Below are 26,734 nucleotides of genomic sequence, written 5' to 3' on the forward strand. Positions count from 1 at the left end.
GATCTTAGGCATATGTCACCACCAACACCAGGGGAGAGCATCCTGGGTACCCTGGATTTCTCTGGAGCTGCTGGGCCTGGAACTACCTTCTTGCCATTCCTACTAGGGCTCATGCTGAGTCTGCATGACAGTGGCTCCTCCGCTTGAATGGAACACCGTCCCACTGCACAACCTCCTCCAACATGCTGTTAGAATTCTGCCAAGAAGCTCCTCACTGAAGAGCTCCTGGGGTCCTGTGTGACTTCTAGCATGCAGGAATTCTGGGACTCCTGCACAGCCTCACTGCGTTTCACATCTGGAAGCCCAGCGTCCTGACTGGAAGAGGAATCACCTGCCCTTACCAGTGTGCGTGAGCTACAGAGAGAGGATAATCATTGCATTGGTGGTGAGTGGGTCTTGGATCACTAACTGAGGATAGAAAGGAGGTGATTGCCGTTTTATGTCTCCAGGTTTCCTGTCTCTGGGGGCAAAGCACCTTTCTCTGGTTGTGCTGTCATTTTGACAACCAATACTACTTCTTGTGAATAGTGTGAAAAGAGAAGAAATGCTGTAACTAACCATAAAACAAGTTTATTTTGGAGCGACAAATCAATAAATCAGGAACGCCTGCTAGGACAATATAAATTAAGAAAAATTAGTTTTATTTTAGCCAATTTCACAGCTGTATATTTTAGAAAACTTTACAGACTGTACAATGTATATATTTCATCTTTAGAACAAAAGCATAGGTCCAAATGAATGCAAATACTGTACCAACCCAAGCTCTAGGCAGATTTACTTTGGGAGCAACTCTCTGACAAGAATGGGAGATGGACAGTTTATAGTAAAAATGTAAAAACTGTACAAAAATATTGTGGATTACTTTTCTTCATACATTCAACTACATTGCAAGCAGATATTTTAGTATCCAGAGTAATATACCTTTAGTCACAAATCAATCATCACTCTGGGAATTGATGGCACATAAGATATATTTACAAGAAACTCCTAAACTATACATAAAAGTAAAATATATATTTGGGATTTATATAGTGTGTTGATTAAAAAAGGCAATAGAATAGAATAGCACACTCCTAATAAAAAGGTAGTTTAGGGAGGATATTTTGCAATTTAATAATGTACCAAAATTAACTTATTAAATAAAATATATTCTAGTGAAACCTAACATTTATACATGTATGAACATAAAATTATTTTTGGTGTAATACATTACCTGCAAACAGCTAGCAAGTTTCACTTAGGAACTAAACTACATAAAACTTCCTTTGAAGGGTAAATGAACCTCTCTTGAACACAAGATAAATCAGTGACCTGTTAATACTGCATCACACAAAAGGAAAAAAACCTTGACAGTGGTTTTTATCATGCTAAAGTAAAATGAACTAAACTTGTTCCTGACAGTATAAAAGTTTTGTTTTCCTTTTCCATTTTATTAGCATATGTCCTGAGTACACACACACATTTTTGGGGGCTTGTTAAAATGCATCCGTACATAGTTATAGTCCTGTAGGAATTGATTAATTCCATTGCAAAATGAAAATAATAATAATCCATGTCTGAGGTATCTTACCTTCTTTTCAAACAAAACATTTCCACAGTCCAACCCCAGTGGGCAATGAAAGTCAGGGCTCACTGCTACCCGTTTTTCATTTTAAATATATATTTATATAATTTCATATATATATATCTTATGAACAAAAAAAATATGCATTTTTCCATACTTCTTTGTCACACAGTTTTTCAACATCTTTGTTACAATGTCCGCAGAGATGTGGTTCGCTAGATGTTTTGTAAGTTCACTCCATATCTCAATTTTGCCTGGGAAGAATTTATGGTAGGCTTCAGATATTTGTTCAAAATGTAACAAAAATTTAAAAATAAATAAGTTAGGGTATCGCAATTGTTAGCAGACATCCCCTTTAAGTGTTTCAAGGCTGCTTAATAAAACAAGCAAAGGATTTTTAGAATTCATCAATTTTCCTTTGCAAGTATTTCAACATGGAGTCCATTCCTTGAGCAGATCCCCAGATTTTCTTCAGCAATTCACACTCCCTTTCATTTGTTTGCTCCAAATCCCCTCTCATGACATTACGGACTAAAGCTTTGGACTCTTCAAGTACCTGATAAAAATTGAGAAAGACAATTAATAATTTGCAATACAACTATAACAAAGCAAGCAATACAATAAATTCATAACATCGGAATCACATACAACGGGATTGCAGGTGACAAGTTCCTTAATGCGGACCATAACTTCTTGTGTGAATGTTCCAGGCCAGAACACCTGAGATACAAGGCCTTTTGCACATGCTTCTTGCGCAGTTAATTTTCTTCCACTGAGTAACATCTCGTTTGCCTAAAATAAAAAGAATATTACATTTTTGAATAAAGAACAGATGCTGTGGTCACCTTTATATAGTGATAAGAAAAAGAATACAATTATAAGTGTTACTAATCAAATACACCAATATGGCACCTTTTTTTACTTTTTACATTTTAACAACTAGAGACCATGTTAAAAAAAAACACATTCACCTTCTTTGGAGCCCACCCCCCTCCTCCATGCTCGCTAGCGCTGAGGATATGTTCAAAGAAAGTATTTCTTTAAAGGAGACCTGTCACCCCCCCGTGCCGGGGTGACAGGCTCCCGACCCCCGTTACAGACCCCTATACTCACCTGATCCCTCCGGGTCCCGCTTTTGGATCCGGTCGGGTCACGGAGATATCAGCTCCCGAAGCCTGGCGCGCGCTGACAGAAGAGTTCGATGCCCATAGAGAATGACGGAGCATCGGACTCCCCATTCATTCTCTATGAGCGTCGGACTCTCCTGTCAGCGCGTGCGCTGGGCTTCGGGAGCTGATATCTCCGTGACCCGACCGGACAGGGTGACAGGTCCTCTTTAATTCTTTGAGCCAAGAAAAAAAAAATACTGTGTAAATATAGCTTGAATGCAATTTTTTTTGTAACCCTCTATTTTCTCTAAATATATTTAGCAAACTTTAAAGGGGTTGGCCACTTTATAAAAAAATTGTTTAGTGTACAATATTAGTAAGCATGCTAATTGCATTTACTGACAACAGCTCACTGTGTACCCCATAAAGCTAAAATCAGACTCCTCTCCTCCAGGCTCTTCTGCCCTGCACTGATTCCGTCCATGAGATGGCCTATCATGGAGGAGCATGTGACCACTCTCCACCCCGTGTCCTTCATAGGAATATACAGGCTGAGTGGTGGCCACTGAGGGGTGGGCATGATCACATGTTCCTCCATGTCAGCCATCTTATGCAAAGACTCACCAGGACAGCCCAGCCTGTAGGAGGGGAGTCTAAATTTTACTTCATGAGGTTCACAGGAGCTGCTGTCAGTAAGTGCTGTGGCCACACTTACTTAGGCTATGTTCACACTGCGTAAATTTCAGTCAGTATATTTCAGTCAGTATTGCAACCAAAACCAGGAGTGGATTAAAAACACAGAAAGGATCTGTTCACACACTGTTGAAATTGAGTGGATGGCTGCTATATAACAGTAAATAACGGCCATTATTTCAATATAACAGCCGTTGTTTTAAAATAACAGCAAATATTTGCCATTAAATGGCGGCCATCTGCTCAATTTCAACATTGTGTGAACAGATCCTTTGTGTTTTTAATCCACTCCTGGTTTTGGTTGCAATACTGACTGAAATATACATATACTGACTGAAATATACGTAGTGTGAACATAGCCTTATACTGTACACTGAACAGTTTTACTATAAGGTGGCCAATGCCTTTATTAAACTATTACTATTATTTGCAGAATTTAACAATGGTTAAAAAAACAAAACAAACACACACACACACACACACACACACATTTGTGCAAATATGAAAAGTAGATGATAACTTTTTGGCAGGTTTCAATTTTCTCTTACAGCCATCTTCCCTCATTTTGTTTAGACATGTTCTTTTCTCACTTTTATCGAGTAGCAGGTTTGGAATCTACATATTTTAAATTATATTTATTCAGGAGCTGTAAAAGGCAAAACCAAAATCTTAACGGAAAACCATGAGCAAGTATGTGCATATGAACCTGCTGATAGTTTCCGGTAGCCCTTCACCTTCACTTACCGGAGCCGCTTTTTTGATCCTCGTAAGTCCCGCCACTTTTGTGAAATTCAAATTGCACAAAATATGCAAATTATCTCCTTGGAAGCACTGGGAACGTTCCTTGGCCTTCCAGAGTACCATTCGACTCACCTGTCGACTCAGATGCTCACACCTACTGATGCATATTTCAGCATGCTTGCTTATGCGTAAGTAAGCCTGAGCATTCAAGGTGGCAGGCAGGCCAAATGGTGCTCTGGGGGCCCAGTAATCCCCAAGACTAAGATGGACTGAAATGAATGACAGCAAGGAAGTGCACTGCTCCTCGCTTATTCTCCTGTTTGGCATGTAGTCTTAATAGTGAGAGCCCAAGTGATCATGACATGTGACATTTATTATGACAGGTATGCTTCAAAAAATTCTACCAGAGACTTTTCTTGGTCTTTTAGATTCTATCTTCACTGTAGCAGGTGTCATAAATTCCATATCTGTGGAATTTATCAGTATAAATGCTTCTGCTTTGTAAGACTCAAAACCCTAGGCTGTTAAGTATATGTAAGGTGAAGAAACTTAAATCTTTTGGATTACATAATTTCTTTTTAGTTTTCTACTACAATACATTTAGAAAATTTACAGTAATGTATTACTTGTAAGATAAAATTAAGATAAAAATTAAATCTAAGAAACTGATAAAAAGGTTTTCTGTCTATTGGTCCCAACTTTTCTGTTATGAATAAAGCCGCAGGTACGACACATGACCTGCAACTCTATTCATTCCTTATGGAGGTGCCGGAGAGAGCAGAGTACAGTACTCTTTTGGTGGATCCAGAGGAATGATAGAGACGTGGGTCACGTGCCGTAACTGCATTTCTATTTATAACAAGAGAATCAGAGGCAGATATGAATATTTCCGGGGCGCACAGCGGTCAGACCCCCCATGATCTATTGCTTTTCCCCTATCCTGTGGATAGGACAAAATTGATTTTACCCGGACATGTTTAAACAATTTTACGCATAGGCAATATCTGTGAAATAATTGTGAAAATAAAACTTACTGATGCAATGCCCATTATTTTAGGAAACAATAATGATGAACAGCCATCCGGGCTTTGTCCAAAAGTAGTGTACGGTGTCTGAAACCATGCTTTCTCATTAGCCCAGATAACATCACAAAGAGGCAATATGGATGCACCAAGGCCGATTGCAGGTCCATTTACAGCAACGATAATTGGTTTCTTAAACTGTATAAAAGTATTCACAAACACTCTGCAAAATATATGGATATGAATATGTTAATATAAAATACAAGCATGATTACCATCCTGAATCTATCATACAGCTGTTAAACCAATGCTTGTGACTGCTTGCAGTGAAACAAGGTCTTTGTTGAGTTAACATTAAATTACAAAAAATTGAATTACAAAATATCAGTCAAGAGAGAGACAGACACTGTACAGAGTGAAATACTTTATAGAATGCTTAAAGGGGTAGTGTAGCGCTAAACAATTATTCACAAAATAACACACATTACAAAGTTATACAACTTTGTAATGTATGTTATGTATGGAAATGGCCCCCTTCCCTGTGTTTCCCCCACCCATGCTAGACCCAGAAGTATGGTGCATTATACTCACCGCATCTCGTGTCGACCCCCAGCCGCCATCTTGGGACAATGACGTAGTCTTCCGGAGGCCGGCCGAACCACTCCATCCGTCCCTCATGCTGCCGGCCTGAGGGACAGATTGAGCGGCTCGGCCGGCCTCCCGAAGACTACTTCATTGTCCCAAGATGGCGGACGGGGGTCGACACGAGATTTGACGCAGCTATTTCGCAGCAAAATCTGCTGCAATTACCACGACTGTCAGATACGTATTGGGTTTGTATGGGTTTACATACTCACAGTGGAATAAAAATTCTGCGAGTATGTAAAGCCTCATCCTCCTTAACCTGCTGCGGCCCTTTGACTACTTTACCTGTCCACGCTCTGGCCTTCTTCGGTGGCTCCCTGATGTCCCGCTCAGCCAATCAGTGCACTGTCCTGTCGCAGCCACTGATTGGCTGAGCAGGACGTCAGGGAGGCGGGAGCCACAGAAGCAGGCTGGAGCACGGATGGATAAAGTATTTAACGGGCCGTGGCTGGTTAAGGGGGATGAGCCTTTACATACTCACAGCAGGATGAAAATGCAGCTGCGAGTATGTAAACCCATACAAACTGACAGTACCAGGAATCCCAACAGATTTCACTGTCAACTCACAGTGTAAAATCTGCTGCGATTCCGCTACATGTGAAGCTACCCTGAAACTAGAAGTGCTAAATCCCACCTTTCCCTTAAACCCACCCCCTTAGCCACTAGACCAGGGGTCTCAAACTCGCGGCCCTCCAGCTGTTGCAAAACTAAAATTCCCATCATACCTGGGACAGCCAAAGCAAAGCTTTGGCTGTCCCAGGCATGATGGGAATTGTAGTTTTGCAACAGCTGGAGGGCCACGAGATTGAGACTCATGCACTAGACAAAAAAGGAAGGGGTCAAAAGGGCATTAGCATCCATGTTTCCTGCAAACTATTCAAGACTAATTAGCCTTTAATTTAGGTTAATAATTTATATAAAAACTGTAAAAAGTAGTATTTTTTTTTTAACTATTTTTATACACTACCAAATTGTGCCTTTAGCTCATTTTGCAAGGATTACCCAAACTCTAGGCATAGAATACAGCACAATGTAGAGAATGTGTACATACCTAATAGCATCAGCCATTTTAGAGCTCTCTTTTTTCCGATCATCTGTCAAGCGTCTTATAAAATAAATGAAATCCAACCCACAGCAAAACACGCTCCCAACTGCACTGAAAAGAACTAGCTTGCTGTCATCTGCAGCTGCCGTGGCTAGTGCACCTTGGACCTCCTTCATTACCTACAAGACAGAGAAAGAATGTTCTATTTACAGCAGTAGATTACTCTTACCCAGGCAATAAGAAACTGCTAAGTCTTGTTATTAGCAAGAAAGGATGCCTGCAGAAAAAGGTAGTTTTGAAGTTGGATTTGTCTAGCATAGCTTATATACTTTTTATACATCCCTGCTCCTTTTAAGAATTAGAATTTTAATACAGGTTTGTTTTTTTTTGCAAATTTTTACCTTGGCTATATCTAAATGTATCCCGTAAGATTGTGCAACTGTAATTAACAAATATCTAAGCAACTGCATACATACCACAAAAGGTAATACAAATCCTAGTCCAATCTAACTTGCCTTTTATATTTCCTACTTAATAGAGATTACATTAATTACAGAACATAACTTCTCAGCTAATAGATAATTCTCAGTATTCAGTTGTTTATCAATTTTACTAGATTACAGAGATAATACATTTTGGGTAATTCCAAGTGAAAGCAGAAGTAATACCAAACTAGATATATAGGTGCATTTAAAATAAAAAATCTGTACTAATATAAATCACCTTTAACAAATAAGGCCCATGTCTATTTAAAGTGATATTGTCACCCCCTTTCCATAAGGAGTTCTCAGCACCATTCTCAAACTTATATTCTGGACACTTCATATCTTACCCTATAAAGGATTTCTTGGTGGCCTATTCTCTCAAAAATGCATGTTATTGTTTGTGGACAGTGCCGTATGGGCAGAGCTTCATAGCAGTCGTGCCCCGTGTCTCCACACACACCACTGCCGTAGGCCCTGCCCCTATGTGACACTATCGCTTCCTAGGCCCCATCCCTCCATCATCAGAATGAACCAACCTAAAGGCCTAGGCCCCGTCCCCTCTGATTCAGCAGCCAGAGAGAATGGGGCCTATACCTCTAGGTCAGCGCATTCCTATAACGCTTTAGAGGGAGCGGGGCCTATGCGGTGACTTTGTTATGGAGATAGAAAGGGGAGAAGACAGTGTTGCAGCGTGTCCTCTCCCCGCTCTGTGTAAGAAACAAAAGAGTCGGGCTCCATAGACTTACATTATGAGCCTGGCTCTTTTTTTCTAACACAGAGAAGAAGTGGACTGCGCTGCACCGTGTCAACCCCCGTTTGTCTGAACACTCAGATCCATCAAAACTCGGGCCAATCAAAACTTTTGATGTCTCATTTGTAAAGAATTTTTACAAACGACATGTACACTTCAAAGACTGCTGGATTCCCTGCAATCCTTACCTGTATGAACTGTGCCCCTGACATCAACCCCAGCCCCTGGGTATGCATATATCCCAGGGGTTTACGGTGAGCTGCATTAACTTTTCTCTGCCATTTTTGGGAGGTGGTGTAGATAAAAATCATCAATACTACCACTGTTTTTTATTCCCATTTTTTCACAGCATTCTTCATGTGGTATGAATGACATGCTGACTTTATTCTGCAGGTTGGTTTTATAGTTTACCACTTTTACATAATTTCATTTATGTGTTGAAAGACTACATATGCTATTTTGATGTAGTTTTTAGGGAGACATGACTAACCAAAAGAACACAAACCGCTATAAAAAAAAATATGTAAAAGCAGCTAGGGCACTTTGTGGTGAAGTGTAACTAGTTTTTTAATGTGGCAGAAGGTGTGTATAAAAAAAAAAAAAAAAAGCATATATACTGATCAGACATATTGAAACTATCTGCCTAATAGTCTATAGGTCCCTTAGGCCCTTTAAACCAGCACTGACCAGTCAAAGCATGGATTCCACAAGACCTTTTAAAGTGTCACTGTCGTGAAATTTTTTTTTGCAAAAATCAATAGTCCAGGCGATTTTAAGAAACTTTGTAATTGGGTTTATTATCCGAAAAATGCATTTTTATCATGTAAAAGCAGTTTGAAGCTCTCCCCCCTGTCTTCATTGTTCTCCTATGGAGAGAGCTAAAGAAAAGACCAAAACAGGACAACAAAGAGTTAATCTACAAATCCCTCACGGGATATCTCCTGTGACAGTCACCAGTGACCTGTCAGAGCTCAGATTACAGCTGTCACCCAGCTCCGTGCCTGTAATCCTCTGTTATCTGCTTTCTGCTGCCGGCTAACTCCCTCCTTCCTCCTCCCCCCTCCCCTCTCCCTAGAGCAGACAGGGTACGACTCCTGCAACAAGTCACAATTTTCAGATTTTTCAGAGTGGATGAAAAAGAGGAAGGAGGGGGGCACCTGGGAAAAGGCTTTTTACATGCAGATAATGGCAGATTTGGCTAATAAACCCAATTACAAAGTTTCTTAAAATCGCCTGGACTATTGATTTCTGCAACAAAAAAAAAAAAATACGACAGTGACTCTTTAAGGTGTGGTATGGGATCTAGCACCAAGATTTTATAGGCAGATCCCTTGGGTTCTGCAAGTTAGTGGGGCTTCAATGAATCTTGGACGTGTTTCTTTAGCACATCCCACAGACCCTTAAATTAAATTGAGGTCTAGGTAAAGCGAGGCCAAATCAACACCTTAAAGAGACTCTGTAGCCACAATCTGACCCCCAAGCTACTTGTACCATCAGATAGCTGCTTTTAATCTAAAGTCTGTCCTGGGGTTCGTTTGGCAGGTGACGCAGTTATTGTGCTAAAAAAAACAACTTTTAAACTTGCAGCACTGTGTCAAATTGGCATGGTATAGAATGTCTGTCTCTTAGGGCCCTATTACACGGGGCGATTAGCGTGCAAAAAATCGTTATATTGTTCGAATTTAAACGATAATCGTTCTGTGTAATTGCAGGCATTGATCGAAAAATCGTTCGCATGTCGTTGATCGTTGATTTAGATCTGAACCTAAAATCATCATTAATCGTTCGCTGTAATTCCACATTCGTTCGCTCAATCGTTCACTAATCGTTAAGTGAAATAGCACATTGTTCATTGTTTTGCTGGGATCAGAAGGAATAAACGATCACAGTAACGATTGCAATAACGACCGTAACTAACGACTATCATTCTGTGTAATATGGCGAACGATAAACAATTCCGTTTGTGATCGTTTATCGTTAAAAAAGGCTTCGTGTAAGAGGACCCTTAGGCTTGCGTCCCTCCTTCCCACCCTCATCATTAGCAATGCCCCTGGGCAGGATTTCTTCTTATCATCATTTGTCTGAACACTGCAAATATACCTTAACGATCCAGCACATGTGCAGTGCTCAGACAAGTGAAGAATAGCAGAAACCCTACCTGGGGCGTTCCTAATGGTGAAGAGGGCAGGGAGGTGTTGCAGGCCTAAGAGACACTCTAGGCCATGCCAAATTGATGCAACGCTGCAAGTTTAAAAGTGGTTTCTTAGGATAATAACTGCATCACCTGCAGATCGGACCCCAGGACAGATCTTGAATTAAAAGGAGCTATCTGACGGTACAAGCGGTTGGGGGGGTAGACTGTGGGTACAGAGTCACTTTAATATCTCCGTCATGTTCCCAAAACTATTCCTGAGCCACTTCTGCAGTTTGGCAGGGCATATTATCCTGTGGAATGCAGCCATAGACAATAGGGAAAATAATTGCCATGAAGGGTATTTGATTTTTCAACCTTGAGGGAGGGGTACACATCCAAATAACATCCATATGAATGCCAGGACCAAAGGATTCCCTGCAGACCAATGCCTAGAGCATCAACCTTTCTTCACTGGCTTCCTCGCTGGTGGTATCTCCACACCTTCTTTTTGTTGGTGACAGGAAACAGCATGGAAATTGTGTCAGGTTTGTGACTATTCAACTACATATATAGCAAGCTCTTATGCATTGGGTATCTTAACACATTTTATATTATAGACAGCATTTACAGAAGCTCTTGTGTGAATCAGACCAGTTGGGCTTGCTGTCGCTACCACGTACATCAGTGAGGGTAGGTTAGCACTGCATTTTTGCAGTCCATTTAACATTCGTTTAATGGGGGAAAAAAAGGGATATAAAATGCAAAAATAGATGCAACTGCTTGCATCCGTTTTGAAACAAATCTGTTGTTTTTTTCTTGTTTTAGTTTGCTTGACCATGTTTTTGTGTTACGTAAGTTAAGTAACCATTTAAAAACAGATCCATTAAATGGACTGGAAAAACGCAGTGTGAACACCTACCCTTAGCCATAGACACCCATCACTCGCCAGTTCAACAGTTGTCATTTGTTGAACCACTTTAGAAAGGTACTACACTCATCCCAGTATCCGTCAGAGTTTAGCCCTTTTTGCGTAGGCTTGCCCATTTTTCCTGCTTCTTACTTCACAAACTGACTGTTAACCTAATGCCTAATTTAGAGCCCCTTGGCAGGTGCTATTGTAATGAGAAAATCATTGTTATTCACTTTATCTGTCACTGGTTTTATTTTATGGTGTACTGATTGGTGTATATTTTCAAGGCTTTTTGCCCTCATAGTCTTAAAGTAAACTGCTAACACATAAATCAGCCAAGAAACATAATATATAGGTAAAAAGAAAATATAATATAATATGTTAAAGCAAAGCTTGCAAATGTATCATTTACTAATAACACTAACCTCTGGATTTAGTGAATTATTCTCAGATGATTTTGTGGAAAGTAAGATATGTGTAAACCCATCCTGTTTGCGGACAACAATATCCCTGTATCGGTAAGCACTTTCCGTCTGCCTTACACTGAATCGAAGCCTTTTATCAAAAGATTGGTCTCTTCGCTCATCAATAAACCTCCTCTTTCCTGTAACGCCTGCTACTGATGTCTGTAAAGTGTTGGTGCCATTTGCAGTCAATGCCTGCATGAAAGTAGATGGTCCTGTAAATAGTTAAAATAGTTAGTTGCGGTTATTTTAAAGTAAGACTTGTTATACACAAATACCATAGTGCAACTATTCCAGGTGTTGTTTTGGGGAAGATATTTTTTTTTTTATTTAAATTAAAAGTGTGAAAACTGAAAAAAAAATTGTCTTTTAAAGCCTTATTACACAAAGCGATTATCGGCCAAATTCGTCTGATACCGACTGTTATTCCCAATAATCATTTCGTGTAATAGTGTATTTCAACATGTCAAAAAAGAAATGATGAGGAAAGCAGCGATTTGCTGCCATCACTCCATGTAATAGGAGAGGTGGCAGCAGACCGCCGCTATCTTCTATGGCCTGCCTGGACGATCTAGCGATCACCCAGGCAGCCCCCCCTGGCTCTTACCTGCTCGCTGCAGATGCGTATAATAGTGCTGGCAGCGAGCGGGGAACGAGGAGCAAGCAAACGCTGACCTCACAGGTTGGCACTCGCTTGCTCCCTCTCATCACCCCGTGTAATAGGGGCTTTACATTTATTTTTACAGCCACAATTATGTCTGTAAAATTAAACTGTGTGGGAACAAAGAGCCAACTTGCAATTTTGCTTTAAAAAACCCCAAAACAAAACAAAAAAACTGCCTTTAACATTCTAGGGACAATTCATCAACTTTTTGGGGGAGATTGATCAAACTGGTGTAAAGTAGAATTGTCTTAGTGGCCCCTAGCAACCAATCAGATTCTACTTTTCATTCCTTACAGATTCTTTGAAAAACAAAAGGTGGAATCTGATTGGTTGCTAGGGGCAACGGAGCCAATTCTACTTTACACCAGTTTGATAAATCTTTCACTTTGTGTCTAAAACTTGCAATTGTTTCCAAAAAAATGTGCTTTGCTTTTGGTCCTGGTCTACTTTCAAAGTAATAAAAAGTGTATGTGGCAGGATGACATCCTATATTTATGTCTGGTCTTATATGCAAGTTTCATTCATCATGTATGACATTTTTACTTTTTGCAGAAACCTACACCAGACTGGGGGTAAATTCCCCCCATTGTTTTAGAACTTGACTAAAACTTAAAGGGGTATTCCAGGTTATTTTAACATTTACCCTACATATTTGTCTTGTAATATAATTACTATGTCTCATTGGTTTCTAATACGAATTTTTTGTCTCTTTGTATTTTTACATTTGTCACGTGGTTCCGTGACATCACCGGACCGGAAGTGTGGGGACTTCCCCGACTCAGCCGGCCTCTAGCTAGTTATGCACTTTCAAGCTTTCAAAGCCATAAAAACAGCCCTCCCTGAGCATGAGACGTCACCTGACGCCCGTTCCAGAGCGGGCCTGAGTGTGGAGGAGGTCGCAGCCACCTCCTGTGTAATCACTCCGCTCTCCCCGGCCCCCCTTCATGCCTTAACACTCCGCTCTCCCCGGCCCCCCTTCATGCATAATCACTCCACTCTCCCCGGCCCCCCTTCATGCCTTATCACTCCGCTCTAACCGGCCCCCCTTCATGCCTTATCACTCCGCTCTTCCCGGCCCCCCTTCATGCCTTATCACTCCGCTCTAACCGGCCCCCCTTCATGCCTTATCACTCCGCTCTCCCCGGCCCCCCTTCATGCCTTATCACTCCGCTCTCCCCAGCCCCCCTTCAAGCCTTATCATTCCGCTCTCCCTGGCCCCCCTTCATGCCTTATCACTCCACTCTCCCCGGCCCCCCTCCCTACGTAATCACTTTGATAAACAGATCACTCACCCTCTGGTGTACTCCTGCTGCGGCGCTGGCCCCGGTCTCCACATCTTTTGCAAGCAGCCACACTCAGCTTACAGCCGCTCTGTGTGAGTGCAGGAGAGATTTGCCTGCTCCGTACAGAGCGCCTGTCAATCTCCCCGATAAAACTCAGGTGACAGGCGCTCTGTACGGAGCACTCAAATCTCTCCTGCACTCACACAGAGTGCCTGTAAGTGTGGCTGCTTGCAGAATATGCGGAGACCGGGGCCAGCGCCGCAGCAGGAGTACACTGAAGGGTGAGTGATCTGTTTATCAAAGTAATTACGTAGGGAGGGGGGCCGGGGAGAGCGGAGTGATAAGGCATGAAGGGGGGCAGGGGAGAGCGGAGTGATAAGGCATGAAGGGGGGCAGGGGAAAGCGGAGTGATAAGGCATGAAGGGGGGCCGGGGAGAGCGGAGTGATTATGCAGGGAGGGGGGCCTTTGCTTTCAGTGCTACTTGTTTCATCCCCACCTCATTTTTGCATTCTCTGGTCTACATGTTTCTCTTAATAAGTGTAAATGCCCAAGTGTCCATCTTAATTTTATAGTAACCAGATTGGTGTACTGGCCATGACACCTTCTTAGTGCCTATTCCTGCATATACTTAGGATAGGCCATCAATATTCTATTGAGGGGGTTCCAAATCTCATTAGCGAGTGATATTTTAATATCAGCTATGCTTCATACTACACATTTATTGTATGCTTAATAACTAATGAACATAGATTACATTACATCTACATTAAAACTATATATCATTACAAACTGGATTTGAGGGGAATGGTTTGCATAGGAACTGTATTTTTTTAATCCCTTGATGACCACAATAAGTGTTTTGTTAAAGAGGCAAAAGTAGCCTTGCACTGGTCCCTGTGCAGAATATCACTGGAACTGGACTGTTGCATGGCAGCAAGGCCCTTGCTCTAACCATCAAGGGCAGAGTAACCTTTGATTGTTGCAGTTTAACTCCTAAGATGCTGTGGTCAAATTGTGATTTCGGCATTTAAAGGAGAAGCCCAGCAAAAATGTTTATTAAAGTATTGTATTATCCTCCAAAAGTTATATAAATCACCAATATACACTTATTGTGGGAAATGCACATGAAGCGCTCTTTTTCCCTGTACTTACTACTGCATCAAGGCTTCACTTCCTGGATAACTCCCAGAGCTGTGCGGCTGTGGCTGCTGGAGAGGATGATGGTAGGGGGATGCTCAGTGTCCCTCCAGTGCCCTGTGTGCCCCAGTGTCCCCCTGCCATCATCCTCTCCAGCAGCCACAGCCCGCACAGCTCTGGGAATCGGGTCGTGACATCACCATTTTATCCAGGAAGTGAAGCCTTGATGCAGTAGTAAGTGCAGGGAAAAAAGCACTTTATAAGCATTTCCCGTAATAAGGGTATATTAGTAATTTGTATAACTTTTAGGGGGGCAATACAATACTTAAATAAAAATGTTTGCCAGACTTCTCCTTTAAGTAGTTTCTGGGCTTCTGTCACATCATCAGTATTAGGGTGACAAAATAGCTGGGATACAGATGGATTTCTATGGCACTAGGGGGCCTAATAAAGGCAAGCCTATCAATGTTATTTTGACAGGATAATACACTGCACTATACTAGTAGAGCAGTGCATTAACTAACCGATCTGAGTATTGCATGTCAATTCCTTTTGTGGGACCGATAAAATTATATTTTCCAAAACTTTACTTTTTATTATACTAAATATAATTACACAATTTCCCCTAACAAAATAATTTTTACATAAAATATAAAATAATAACACTCACGTATTTGGTATCACCACATTCTACCAGAACTATACAATTATCCCATATGGTGAACACGATGAAAAGAAATAATTTTAAAACTGCACCAGATTTTCTGTATTTTGTAATTTGCGATAAAAAAAGAAAGAAATGAAAGCAATCAAAAAGTCACATATACATTAAGATGGTGACAATAAAAAGTACAACTTGTCGCACAAAAAAACAAGCCCTCATTTAGGTATATAGACTAAAAAACGACAAGATTATGACACTTCAAAGAAGACAATGAAAAATCATCTTTGGGTTAAGTCACAAACTGCAGGTAAGGTTTTGTATACATTTGCCTTAGTTATTTCCATTGTTCTGACAGTCATAGACCCAAAACAACAGTGGACAGTCATTGTGCCCCAGGCTAGGGCCATGCTGTGTTTTTGCTGTCTGTTTAAAGGGGGGGGGGGGGTAACTGATGTAAAAACAGATGGTAAAAATGGAATATGTTGTATGTCATACTGCAACATCAGTTTTTCATTGACTTCTAATTAAAACAGATTTTTTTTTAACATACACTAAGATGTGGTTGACCATGTTTTTCTGTACAATAGAAATAAATGTATTGAAACAGATACAGTAAAACATGCAAAATGCAGAGAACCTAGCCTTACTGGGAAGTAAGGCTCATATATATATATATATATATATATATATATATATATATATATATATATATATATATATATATATATATATATGCCTTGCGCTAGGTTCACACTGCATTTTTGCTGCCTTATCAGTTTTATGTGGAAAAGTAGATGGTAAAAACAGATCGGTCAGGATCCATTTTTCATTAACTTGCATTATTAAAAAAACAGCAGATAGTGGCTGATGTGAGAGCAATAATACCCGTATTGCAAAATGGAGGCAGTGATGGCAAATTTTCTTTGTACACATGCACGATGTTGGCTAATTGTGGTCTTCAAACATGACCTAACAACGCAATCACGGTAGCGATCGTCTGCTGCCCATTGCTTCGTGTAATAGAAGCAGTGGCATCTGACCGCCGCTCTCTTGAATAGGCAGCCCAGATGATCTAAAGATAGTTCGGACTGCCCCTCCCGCAGCTCCCCACTTGATGTCTGTGCTTGTAATAGCACAGACAGCAAGCGGGGAATGAGGAGGAAGCGAACGCTGATCTGACAGGTCGGCGTATGCTTTCTCCTCTACATCACCGTTTATGATATGGCCCTAAAACAAACCTGAGGCTTTCCATACTGTCTGTAATGATATGAAGGAGGGGGTTGTAAAGTGATCTGTACTGCTTTACAAGGAGAGGTGACACCAGTACATTTCAATAGATGAAGCTCACAGCTAAGCCCCATTCTTCCTGTGGCCTATTCAAAGGCTAAAAAGTAAAAGTACACTCAGTAATGTTTCATATTCATGTCAATAGGACAGCTCCTGTCCATTGCTATTTATGTTAATGGAGCGGGCTATAAAGCATATTACTAAATGCTTTCAAAAACAACTCAAATTGTATTGTTTTGAACACTTATCTAGAAAAGCTAAATAATTTTACATATTACAGACACTTTTAGAAAAATCAACCCTACTACGCACTTTTGTGTCATCAGTTTTTGTGTCATCACCTTACTTCTCAAATCTTATGTCTCTTAAAAACATATTATAAAAACAGGACCTAGAACAGACCCTTGTGGCACACCACTTGTAACTAATCTCAGCTCGGAATATACACCATTAACAACAACCATCTGGTATCTATCCTTGCAGCCAAATCCACTGAACTATCCATGGGTTAAGTCCAATTTCCACTAACTTCTCTATCAGCTCTTTATGGAGAACTGTATCAAAGGCTTTGCAGAAGTCCAGATAGGCGATATCTCCAATCATCAGGAACATCTCCTGTTAGGGCCAGGGCAATGCTATGTCTCCCTTTCAAACACGTTTCTGTGTTTTGCAAATAGGATAGACAAATGTAGAAAAGTCTAAGGTCATTCATATACAAATGCAAATCACCCAAGTGCACATGCTGCACTCCCCTCATGTTTCCACATGAAGTGGTACAGAACACTGGAATACATTGATCATAAAGAAAACGCTTAAATGATCCCCAGGCCTCCTAGTATAATTGTATAAATATATATTTAATCAGGACTTGATAGGAGCCTGTTTGTTAATAAATTAGGTACCTTCCCTGTTGAATGCTTATGTTCTCTGGTGAAGAAGAGGGGACAGGCTTACACTTGACTCTTTTTTGTGAAATACTCCCTTGGTATTGAGTTTCAGTTTGAGCTTCATTTACATATTAACAAACAAGCTACTGACAGATCTGCTTTCTGCTGACATTTTTCTTACAGTATGTCGAATCCAAAAATAAGCATCCATAAAAGTTTGCCATATATAAAAAAAAATATCAGATTTTTGTGAGATTTCATGCAGACAGATTTCCTACCTTTTCCATTTACTGCTAATGCTGATGCTGTGGTAATAGTCAATGGCAGCTGGATTTGTGGTACTAGTGAGGGTGGTCTTGGTCTACTTCCCATTCGAGCCCTTTCAGCACCAGGTCCAAGTAAAGCTCCAACTGGTTTCTCAGCAGTTACTTCTGGAGCTACAGAATCCTGTTCTTGTTCAATATTGTTTAGCTTTTCTCCAGGTTCGTTCTGAAAACCATCTACTGAACTCCTGTTTTTCATAGGACTTTTTGGTACAAGAATTTTGATACCTGATCTAGAAAGGTCCATATTTTTCCTTACTGGAATTAATTGAGAAGGACTTTTGCGTAATTTTGGACTAGTAGAAAGTTGAGTATTTTTGGAGTCACTATCCTTACTGAGAGTCAAAGATTTTGGTGAAGTTCTTGAAAAGGAACTATTTGTTGACCTGGAGATTTGCTTCCTGGCATTATTGGGAGATGTCCTATTTGTTTTTGATATTGTGTTGCTGTCTTTTGGCTTTTCATTAAGCCTTCTATTAAATTCAAGAATATATTCCTCACAGTTTACGAGATGTTGCTCTGGCTCCCAGGTGTCATCACCACTGTCATATCCTTTCCAGTGCACCAAATATTCGATTCTGCCTTTTTTATTTTTCCTTTTGTCAACAATTCTTTCAACCTGAAAATAAAAATAGAATACTATTCATAACATACATAAAAGTTACATTTAGAATGTGTAAAATATATTATAAATAAAGGTGAAAAAATTTGATTTTTTTCTTTCTTGCACCATAAAGCTATGTTCACACAACGTTTTTTCAGCTCACTTTAAAATGATGTCCGTTATTTTGAGTCTGAAATAACGGATGTCATTTAGCTGTCTTTCCTCCCCTTAGTGCAATGACGGCTGTTGGTACATTATTCTAGTTTGGGGTTATTAATTGGCCTTTGGGTGTGGCTTAATTGAAAAGTCCACTGAATTTAATAGTAAAAACGGAGACAAAAGAAAAACTGTGTATGAGCTAATAAAAAACGTCCAAAAATAATCATCATGTTCATTATTTTGACATCCGCGGTAAAAACGCCTGTTATTCCATACATTGTGTGCATTGGATGTCCGTCTTTTCACTGACTTCAATGCATTGCCATAGCAGTCAGTTAAATCGCGTCAATAACAGATGTTATTTTACATTTCAAAATCGGACACCTTTTCTCTATTTTTGACGTTGTGTTAACATAGCCTAATAGGCATAAAGCAAGAATAAAAATAATGCTTTTCAAAAAGTGTCCAACCCAGTCACAAGAAAGGTTATAGATAAATGTCTGATACAAGTAACAAAGGACTAGAACATTTGTTAACTGCCGTGGATGAAAAGTAAACTCACAATTTAGCAGTTTCTACTTTCTTTAGTAGTTTAATTAAAGATCATAATTGTAAATAATATGGAAGGGTTGTGGACACAATATTGCAAACAGAATACTGACAATAACTAATAAAACAGAAACAAATTACTGCAATGGATAATCCACCTAGCTTTTATGTCATGAGTAAGAATGATTGCAAAAAACGGATGCATTTGTGTGCATCAGTTTTGATCCGTTTTTCCATTGACTTCCATTATTTAAAAAAACGGATCGAAATGGATCCTTTTTTTTTTACGGACACAAAAACGTTGCTGACTCTATTTTCTTGTCTGTTAAAAAAAAGCGTATCCGTTAAACGGATTGCAAAAACGCAGTGTGAACCCACCCTAAGCTGATTTAAAACATGTCCAGTTTTATCCTCTGATTTGAACCATATTTAATAAAAGCAAGGTTTTATACACATTTTTCCTAGAACGTGAGTGTTGGTTTATGGATGCCATAGTGTTCTGCAAGCTACCAGTAGGGCATACTAGAGTAGTGTACATAAATGGGTGAGCTTGTGTATTTGCTTTGCTTAAACTAATGTCTTAACTATAGAGAAAGGAGTTAACATTCTCAATAATAGAGATCAGAAAGATGCTTAACCCCCTTTTCGCAAATAATGTATCAACATGTCCTAATCTGGCAGATGGACATGACTGGGATGACGCAGGTGCAGGAACTTTGCTGTGATATCCATGGGTGATCCAAGCCATCAGTGATAGTCGGGCACCCGATGCAACTGCCGAGACCTGGGCTGAGCCCGGATCTCAGTGGTTAACACTATAGGTGCTGCAATCAGTGCGATCACAGCACCTATAGTGATAAAAGGAGGGAGAATTCTCCCTCCCTTCCCAATCGGGGCTGTGCGGAGTGATCAGACAGCTCCAATAGTTACTCTGACATCAAGGGGGTCTCCTCAAGGCCTACCGTGTCACAGCAACTGTGGCTGATCAGGCTCAGCCTTAGGCTGAGTCTGATCAACCTTGCCTATTACAGGCACATTGCTTTGCAGTGCAGATCAGCATTGCAATGCAATATGCCTGTAATTAAGCAATTATACAGTAAGGTCACTGTAGTGGGACCATGAAATTAAGTAAAAAAAAAAACACACACACACAAAAAAATTAATAAAGTGAAATCACATAATCCCCATAGCCCCTAATACAATAGTAAATGTAAAAAAATTGAAAAGTACATATATTTATTTAGTATCGCCACGTGTGTGGCGACGCTGGCAATAAAATTATTACATGATTAAACCTGCATATTGACCTCAGAAAATTTAAAATGCAAGAGATTATCCAGGAGCAGTAGCCAGGCACTGAGGAGCATCGAAGCAGGAGAGACCAAGAGCGACATTACCGGAGAGCGGGCGAGGACCCAGCATGGCTCCCCGCACCTCACCCACACCACGCTTTCCAAGTAACTACTATTACTCCCACTACTGCTACTACTACTCCCACTACTGCTAGTACTCCTACCCCAATGCTAACTTCACTACAACAACTATTCCCAATACTACTCTCACTACTGCTACTACTCCCACTACTACTTTCTTCACTATTACTACTGCTGGTCCCCTTATCTACTACTATACGCCTCATCTACTATAGCTCTACTATTCCTATACCCCCATTCACTATGCCTATTACACCCATTTTTTTTGCCTATATCACCCAGCCCTACCCTAGATTTAATCACTTCTCTAAACTATGATCCTGCTGTTACCAAGCAACACTGCACATAATTTACCTAAATGTCTCTTAAACTGTACCTTATCAAAATGTTTGTACATTTGAAATGTGTTTAATTGGACCCTTTCTATTTTAGCATTATCTTTTTGTAGGTGAGGTCTCCATAACTGAGCAGTTTTCCAGATGTGGTCTCAGCTCTATACAGCAGGATCAATATCTGTCTCTTCCTATCTCTAGCTATACAACCCAGCATTTGATTATCTTTCCCTGCCACCTGTTTGCACTGGCGACTCATTTTGAGGCTGTCAGAAATCACTACCCCTAAATCCTTCTGTTCTGAAGTCTTATCTAACACATAACTGCAGATATAATACTTGGATAGAGGATTTTATCTCCCCAAGTGTATTATTTTACATTTGGAAACACTGAACAGCACTTTCTATTGTTTTGAACACTTATCCACTAACGCTAAATGTCTTTCCATATTACTGACACCTCGAGGAATATCAATTCTTTTGAGCAATTTTGTGTCATGGGCAATCAGACAAACCTTACATACCTTCTCCTATGTCACTTACAAACATATTAAAAAGAACAAGACCCAAAATAGACCCTTGTGGTACACCACTTTGTAACTAGTCCCTACTCAGAAACACACCACTAAATACAACCCTCTGATATCTATCCATCAGCCAACCACAAATCCATTAAACTACCCGGGATTAAAGGGAATCTGTCAGCTGTAATTCATGTTCCAAACTGCTGTTAGGTCAAGGAGATATGTGCTTTTATTCTATGATACAAAGGGTCAAGGAGGCTTTGCCAAGCTCCTCAATAGCTGCAAGTTGGGATCTTCCTCTCTCCCCCTCCCTACTTTATTGACACCTGGAGGTGGGGTACAAAACAGGTTCAGGTATAGGAGGCAGCAAGGAGGTGTTACAGGTTGGTGCACTTCAGCTCAGGAAAGCCTCTTTGACTCTTTGTATTATATAATAAAAGCATTCTTTCTACATTCTAGAAGCACAGACAGATATATGAGAGATACAATGTGTCTTCTTGACCAATCTAACAGTGTCAGCAGTTTTGGACAGTTTCCCTTTAGGTCTATTTTTAAGGAACTTCTCCATCAGCTCTTTATATGGATCAAAAGCTTTGCTGAAGTCCAGGTAGGCAATAGTCATGGCACCACCATCATCTAGCACTTACATGGTCAAATCAATAAAAAAATAAATAAAAAATCTATGAGATTAGTCTGACATGAGCTGCCCTCATTAAAGCGACTCTGTACCCACAATCTGAAACCCCCCCCAAACCGCTTGTACCTTCAGATAGCTGCTTTTAATCCAAGATCTGCCCTGTGGTCCGTTCGGCAGGTGATGCAGTTATTGTCCTAAAAAACTACTTTTAAACTTGCAGCCCTGTACCCAACGGCCGGGGCTTAGATTGTGTACGCATTAGGCTGGAACAACCTCTCTGTCCCTCCTCCCCGCCCTCATCATTAGGAATGCTCGAGGCAGATTGTCTCCTATTTATTACCTGTGTCACCTGTGTCACATGGGCTGGATCGTTAAGGCACCTGTGCAGTTTTCACTGCAGAGGAATAGGAAATATCCTGCCAGTGGCATTCCTAAAGATGAGGAGGAGGCATGGAGGGGTTATGCAAAGTTAGGGCACAGATTCTGTAAGCCCCGGCCGTTTGACACAGGGCTGCAAGTTTAAAAGTTGTTTTTTAGGACAATAACTGCATCACCTGCAGAACGGACCCCAGGACAGATCTTGGATTAAAAGCACCTATCCGAAGGTACAAGCGGCTTGGGGGGGGGGGGGGGGGGAGTCAGATTGTGGGTACAGAGTCGCTTTAAAGCCATGCTGGTTTGGGGTCATTCACATTGTTGATTCTTAGTTATCTTTTTTTTTTTTTAGAAGTGAAGCCATCATAAAAGGTATTCTCCCCATTACTAAGTTTTGTAATGCCAGTTTCCTTTCTTGCTGTCACTAACATATCTGAAAAGGACTTTATTCCCCTTCAGATTTGGCCATTTCTTTTCTTTCAAGGCTTTAGCAGCATGTATGATCTGCCTTTCCTCCTTCTGTTTAATTGTACACATCTTTACACATCAGCCACACTTTTCAATCTCTTTATATCTCTTATTTGCAGACTTTTCTTCTTTTAATATAGCCTTTATATCTTTTGTAAAGCAAAAAGGTTTCCTCTTCCTAAAGCTGCAGGGTAAATACGGCAATTTTAGGCATTTATTAAAAGGAGTTTTTAGTAGTGCAACAAAACGAGAACTATATAAATTGGGTATTTCTGTAATCATACTGACCCACAAAATAAAGAAAACATGTCAGTTTTACCACAAGGAGCACTGCGTACAAATTGCCTCAAAGCATTTTTGTTTTCAAATACACTTTTCACTTTTTGTTTTCAATTCCACAAATAATTTCTTTTTTTTTTGTTTCCAGAGCGTTTGATAGATTTGGTGTCATTAGAAAGAACACTTACTCAAAAAGTCAAGAATAAAAAAAAAAAAAACAACAACACAGTATCGTATGGCCATGTAGATGGAAAAGTAAAAGAGTTATGGCTCTTGGAATGTGAGGAGGAAAAAATGAACAGAATAGTATAAATTGGCTGCTTCTTCAGTTTTTCTTGTACCGCGTGTTCTGTAATGAATTTCAGGGAGTACAGTGTGTATTATAAGGAATGTAAAGAATTTAAAGAGATACAGTGTGTATTATAGAGAATTTCAAGGGATACAGTGTGTATTATAAAGAATTTCAGGGTGTACGGTGTATATTATAATTAATTTCATTAGATACAATGTGTAATACAATGAATTTCTGGGAGTTACGCTAGGGCCTCTGTGAGTTATTCTTTTACATGTTAAGGCTGGGTTCACACTACGTATATTTCAGTCAGTATTGTGGTCCTCATACTGCAACCAAAACCAGGAGTGGATTAAAAACACAGAAAGGATCTGTTCACACAATGGTGAAATTAAGTGGATGGCCGCCATTTAATGGCAAATATTTGCTGTTATTTTAAAACAACGGCTGTTATATTGAAATAATGGCAGTTATTTACTGTTATATGGCGGCCATCCACTCAATTTCACCATTGTGTGAACAGAGCCTTACTGTGTTTTTAATCCACTCCTGGTTTTGGTTGCAATATGAGGACCACAATACTGACTGAAATATACGTAGTGTGAACCCAGCCTAAAAATGTCTATAGTAAATAAACCTAATTTTGAAACTGGTAGACATTAGAAAATAAATAATTGATTTACATTGATCCAATTATGTAACATTATTATTTTCCGCATTATTTCAAAGGCAGCGGATAGGGAAGGGGGTTATCGATTCTTTTGAGGTTCACCCGAGTGGTCAAATTACCTAGAAACTACCCTGCTGTGTACAACCAGCTCTTAAGGAACTTTAGTAACAGGAGAGAAAATGACTAGCAGTCCAAAAATATTAAGGCATTAAAAATCCTGTCTATAAAAAAGAACGTACAATTTGTTGAGGGTTCAGAATACCTTTACAAAATATATAAATTTGTAGATCCAAAAGACGAGGGGCAAACTAGGGAGAGACTTATCTAGTTAAATGCAATTGGGCTTAAAATGACCACTGTTTTTAAAAGGTGGCTTGGAAGAAACTGCATACAAAGAGGGACATTTACTAATATGTTCCCCCAGTGTGTGCCAAGGAAAAGGGGCAGATTTGCCCCTTCTCTGTGGTATATGCCAGCCGCATCCCCCATTCACCTAGAAGGTGGGGGTGTTGTTTCGAGTCAAAATGGCCGTGGCCTCCTCACGCAACTGATTTATCATGATTTACGCTGGTTTGCAGGTGTTAATTATGATACAAATCTACACTTGCATCCGGCACAGGGCCGCTCAGCGTATGCCTCTTAGTACATTCATCCAGGAAAAAAGGGACGGGCCTCTATTTAAGACTGGCGTATGCCATTGATAACTTGCAACTTGTGTCTTTACACCCCAAAATCTTTAACTAGGAAAAAAGAAATGTTTCCAGCATTGTAAAAAAAGAAAAACGAGAAGGGCATGCAATAATTAAAAATTTGGAAGAGTTGGGAAGGAGGAGGAAGAAGAAGGAAAGGAAAAACCAATGCAAGATGTTGGTAGTATATTGTGTTGAGAAGCAGATGGTCAGTCATAAGTTCTGTGGATGTGCTGCCATGTCTATTTCTCTCTCAATAGAGTACATTGTAGATTCTGTCCCTCCTTTTTCCCCCTTAATGCTTTGGTTCAGCACTCCTCCCCGACACAGGTGATTTTAAAGAGGTAGTGCGGCGCTAAACAATTATTCACAAAAGAACACACATTACAAAAGGTATACAACTTTGTAAAGTATGTTATGTATAACAATGGCCCCCTTCCCTGTGTCCCCCCCCCTACCCACGCTAGACCCGGAAGTGTGGTGCATTATACTCACCGCATCTCGTGTCAACCTCTGTCCGCCATCTTGGGACAATGACGTAGTCTTTGGGAGGCCGGCCGAACCGCTTTCTCCGTCCCTCATGCTGGCCCCCCTCTGCCGCGTCAGCAGCTCAGCACGATTGGCTGAGCATAACTGTGCTCAGCCAATCGCGGCTAAGAACAGTTATGGGGGTCGGCATGAGGGACGGATAGAGCGGTTCGGCCGGCCTCCCAAAGACTACGTCATTGTCCCAAGATGGCGACAAGAGATGCGGTGAGTATAATGCCCCACATTTCTGGGTCTAGCGTGGGTGGGGGGACACGGGGAAGGGGGCCATTCACATACACAACATACATTACAAAGTTGTATAACTTTGTAATGTGTGTTATTTTGTGAATAATTGTTTAGCGCCGCACTACCCCTTTAATCAGTAAGTATATATAGGGTCAGAGCCTGGCTTTACTCAGTCTCACTGACTGATAGCAAAGGGTAAGATTTTTTTTTTCCCATCTGCTTCTCCTGTTGTGTGGTGTTATTTAATTGCAGCGGCCATTGCTATGGCGGCAATGTGTCTGTGGCCCAGAGCCCAGGGGGGCTATGTCTGGCAATGCTGGGGTTGCCGGGCAACTGGGCTACTTCCTCCCGTGGCGCCGGTGTTGTTGTGGTGGTGGTTGCTGCGCAGGACTACGACAATTTAAGTTAGGGACCAACACTTTATCAGTAACCTTGATGTGGTGTGTGGGCTTATGCACTTTGATCAAAATGTAACCAATTCCTGATTTTAGTAGTATATTGTGCTAAGAAGCAGATGGTAAGTCATAAGTTGTGTGGATGTGCTGTCATGTATATTTTTCTCCCCATAAAGTACAATGCAAAATATAGCTTTTCTTGAGGGTAATAGGGATATATGGCTATCCAGTTACAGCTTGCAAACGCATCTGGCTCTTGACTTAGTTTCTCCACCTGCATGAAGCAGCAAAGTCTAGGGAAATCCAGGCTTTATTCATTTTGGTAAGTATCAGCCTGTCAGCATTATAAGTTGACAGATGGGTACATCTATCAGTAATGATCCCTTAGCATCGCTAAATACCCTCTCTGACAAGATAAAGGGCAGGCAAGCAACTCCAAAGTGTACAGCGCCAGTTTCTGACGTGTGTCCAGCTTAGACACCCAATAGTCAAAAAGGTGCAGACGGATCAGGGAGGACAATGGTAAGGTCAGCTACATACTCCCTCCCATGCTTGTGTTGGATGCCTGTTCTCCTCATCTCCTCACCCAGGGATCCGGCTTGGTCCCGGCCTCCACAAGGTTCACCCAGTGTGCAATCTGTGTAGCAACCCTGGCCACAAGCACTTGTCCAAATGTTGGTGGTTAGGTGAAACTTCCAAGCAATTGCATTGGTTAGGGCATGGGTGATGTTACCTGTCACATTCTG

General features: G+C 40.6%; 1 protein-coding gene across 1 annotated transcript in view; it reads right to left on the reverse strand.

Moving 5' to 3' along the window:
* Window positions 1-583: 583 nt before the first annotated feature.
* CDYL (chromodomain Y like) overlaps window positions 584-26,734 on the reverse strand; it is a 48,081-nt gene continuing 21,930 nt past the window's right edge. Inside the window, exons 2-7 of the mRNA XM_069960210.1 lie at window positions 17,765-18,428; window positions 11,525-11,778; window positions 6,826-6,998; window positions 5,142-5,352; window positions 2,213-2,356; window positions 584-2,120 (exon numbers count right to left, since the gene is read on the reverse strand). Coding sequence (XP_069816311.1) covers window positions 1,962-2,120; window positions 2,213-2,356; window positions 5,142-5,352; window positions 6,826-6,998; window positions 11,525-11,778; window positions 17,765-18,428 — 1,605 coding nt within the window. The 3' untranslated portion in view covers window positions 584-1,961. The remainder of the gene's footprint in view (window positions 2,121-2,212; window positions 2,357-5,141; window positions 5,353-6,825; window positions 6,999-11,524; window positions 11,779-17,764; window positions 18,429-26,734) is intronic.

Source organism: Dendropsophus ebraccatus, chromosome 2 (assembly GCF_027789765.1).
Source record: "Dendropsophus ebraccatus isolate aDenEbr1 chromosome 2, aDenEbr1.pat, whole genome shotgun sequence".
In the NCBI taxonomy this organism is placed as follows: domain Eukaryota; kingdom Metazoa; phylum Chordata; class Amphibia; order Anura; family Hylidae; genus Dendropsophus; species Dendropsophus ebraccatus.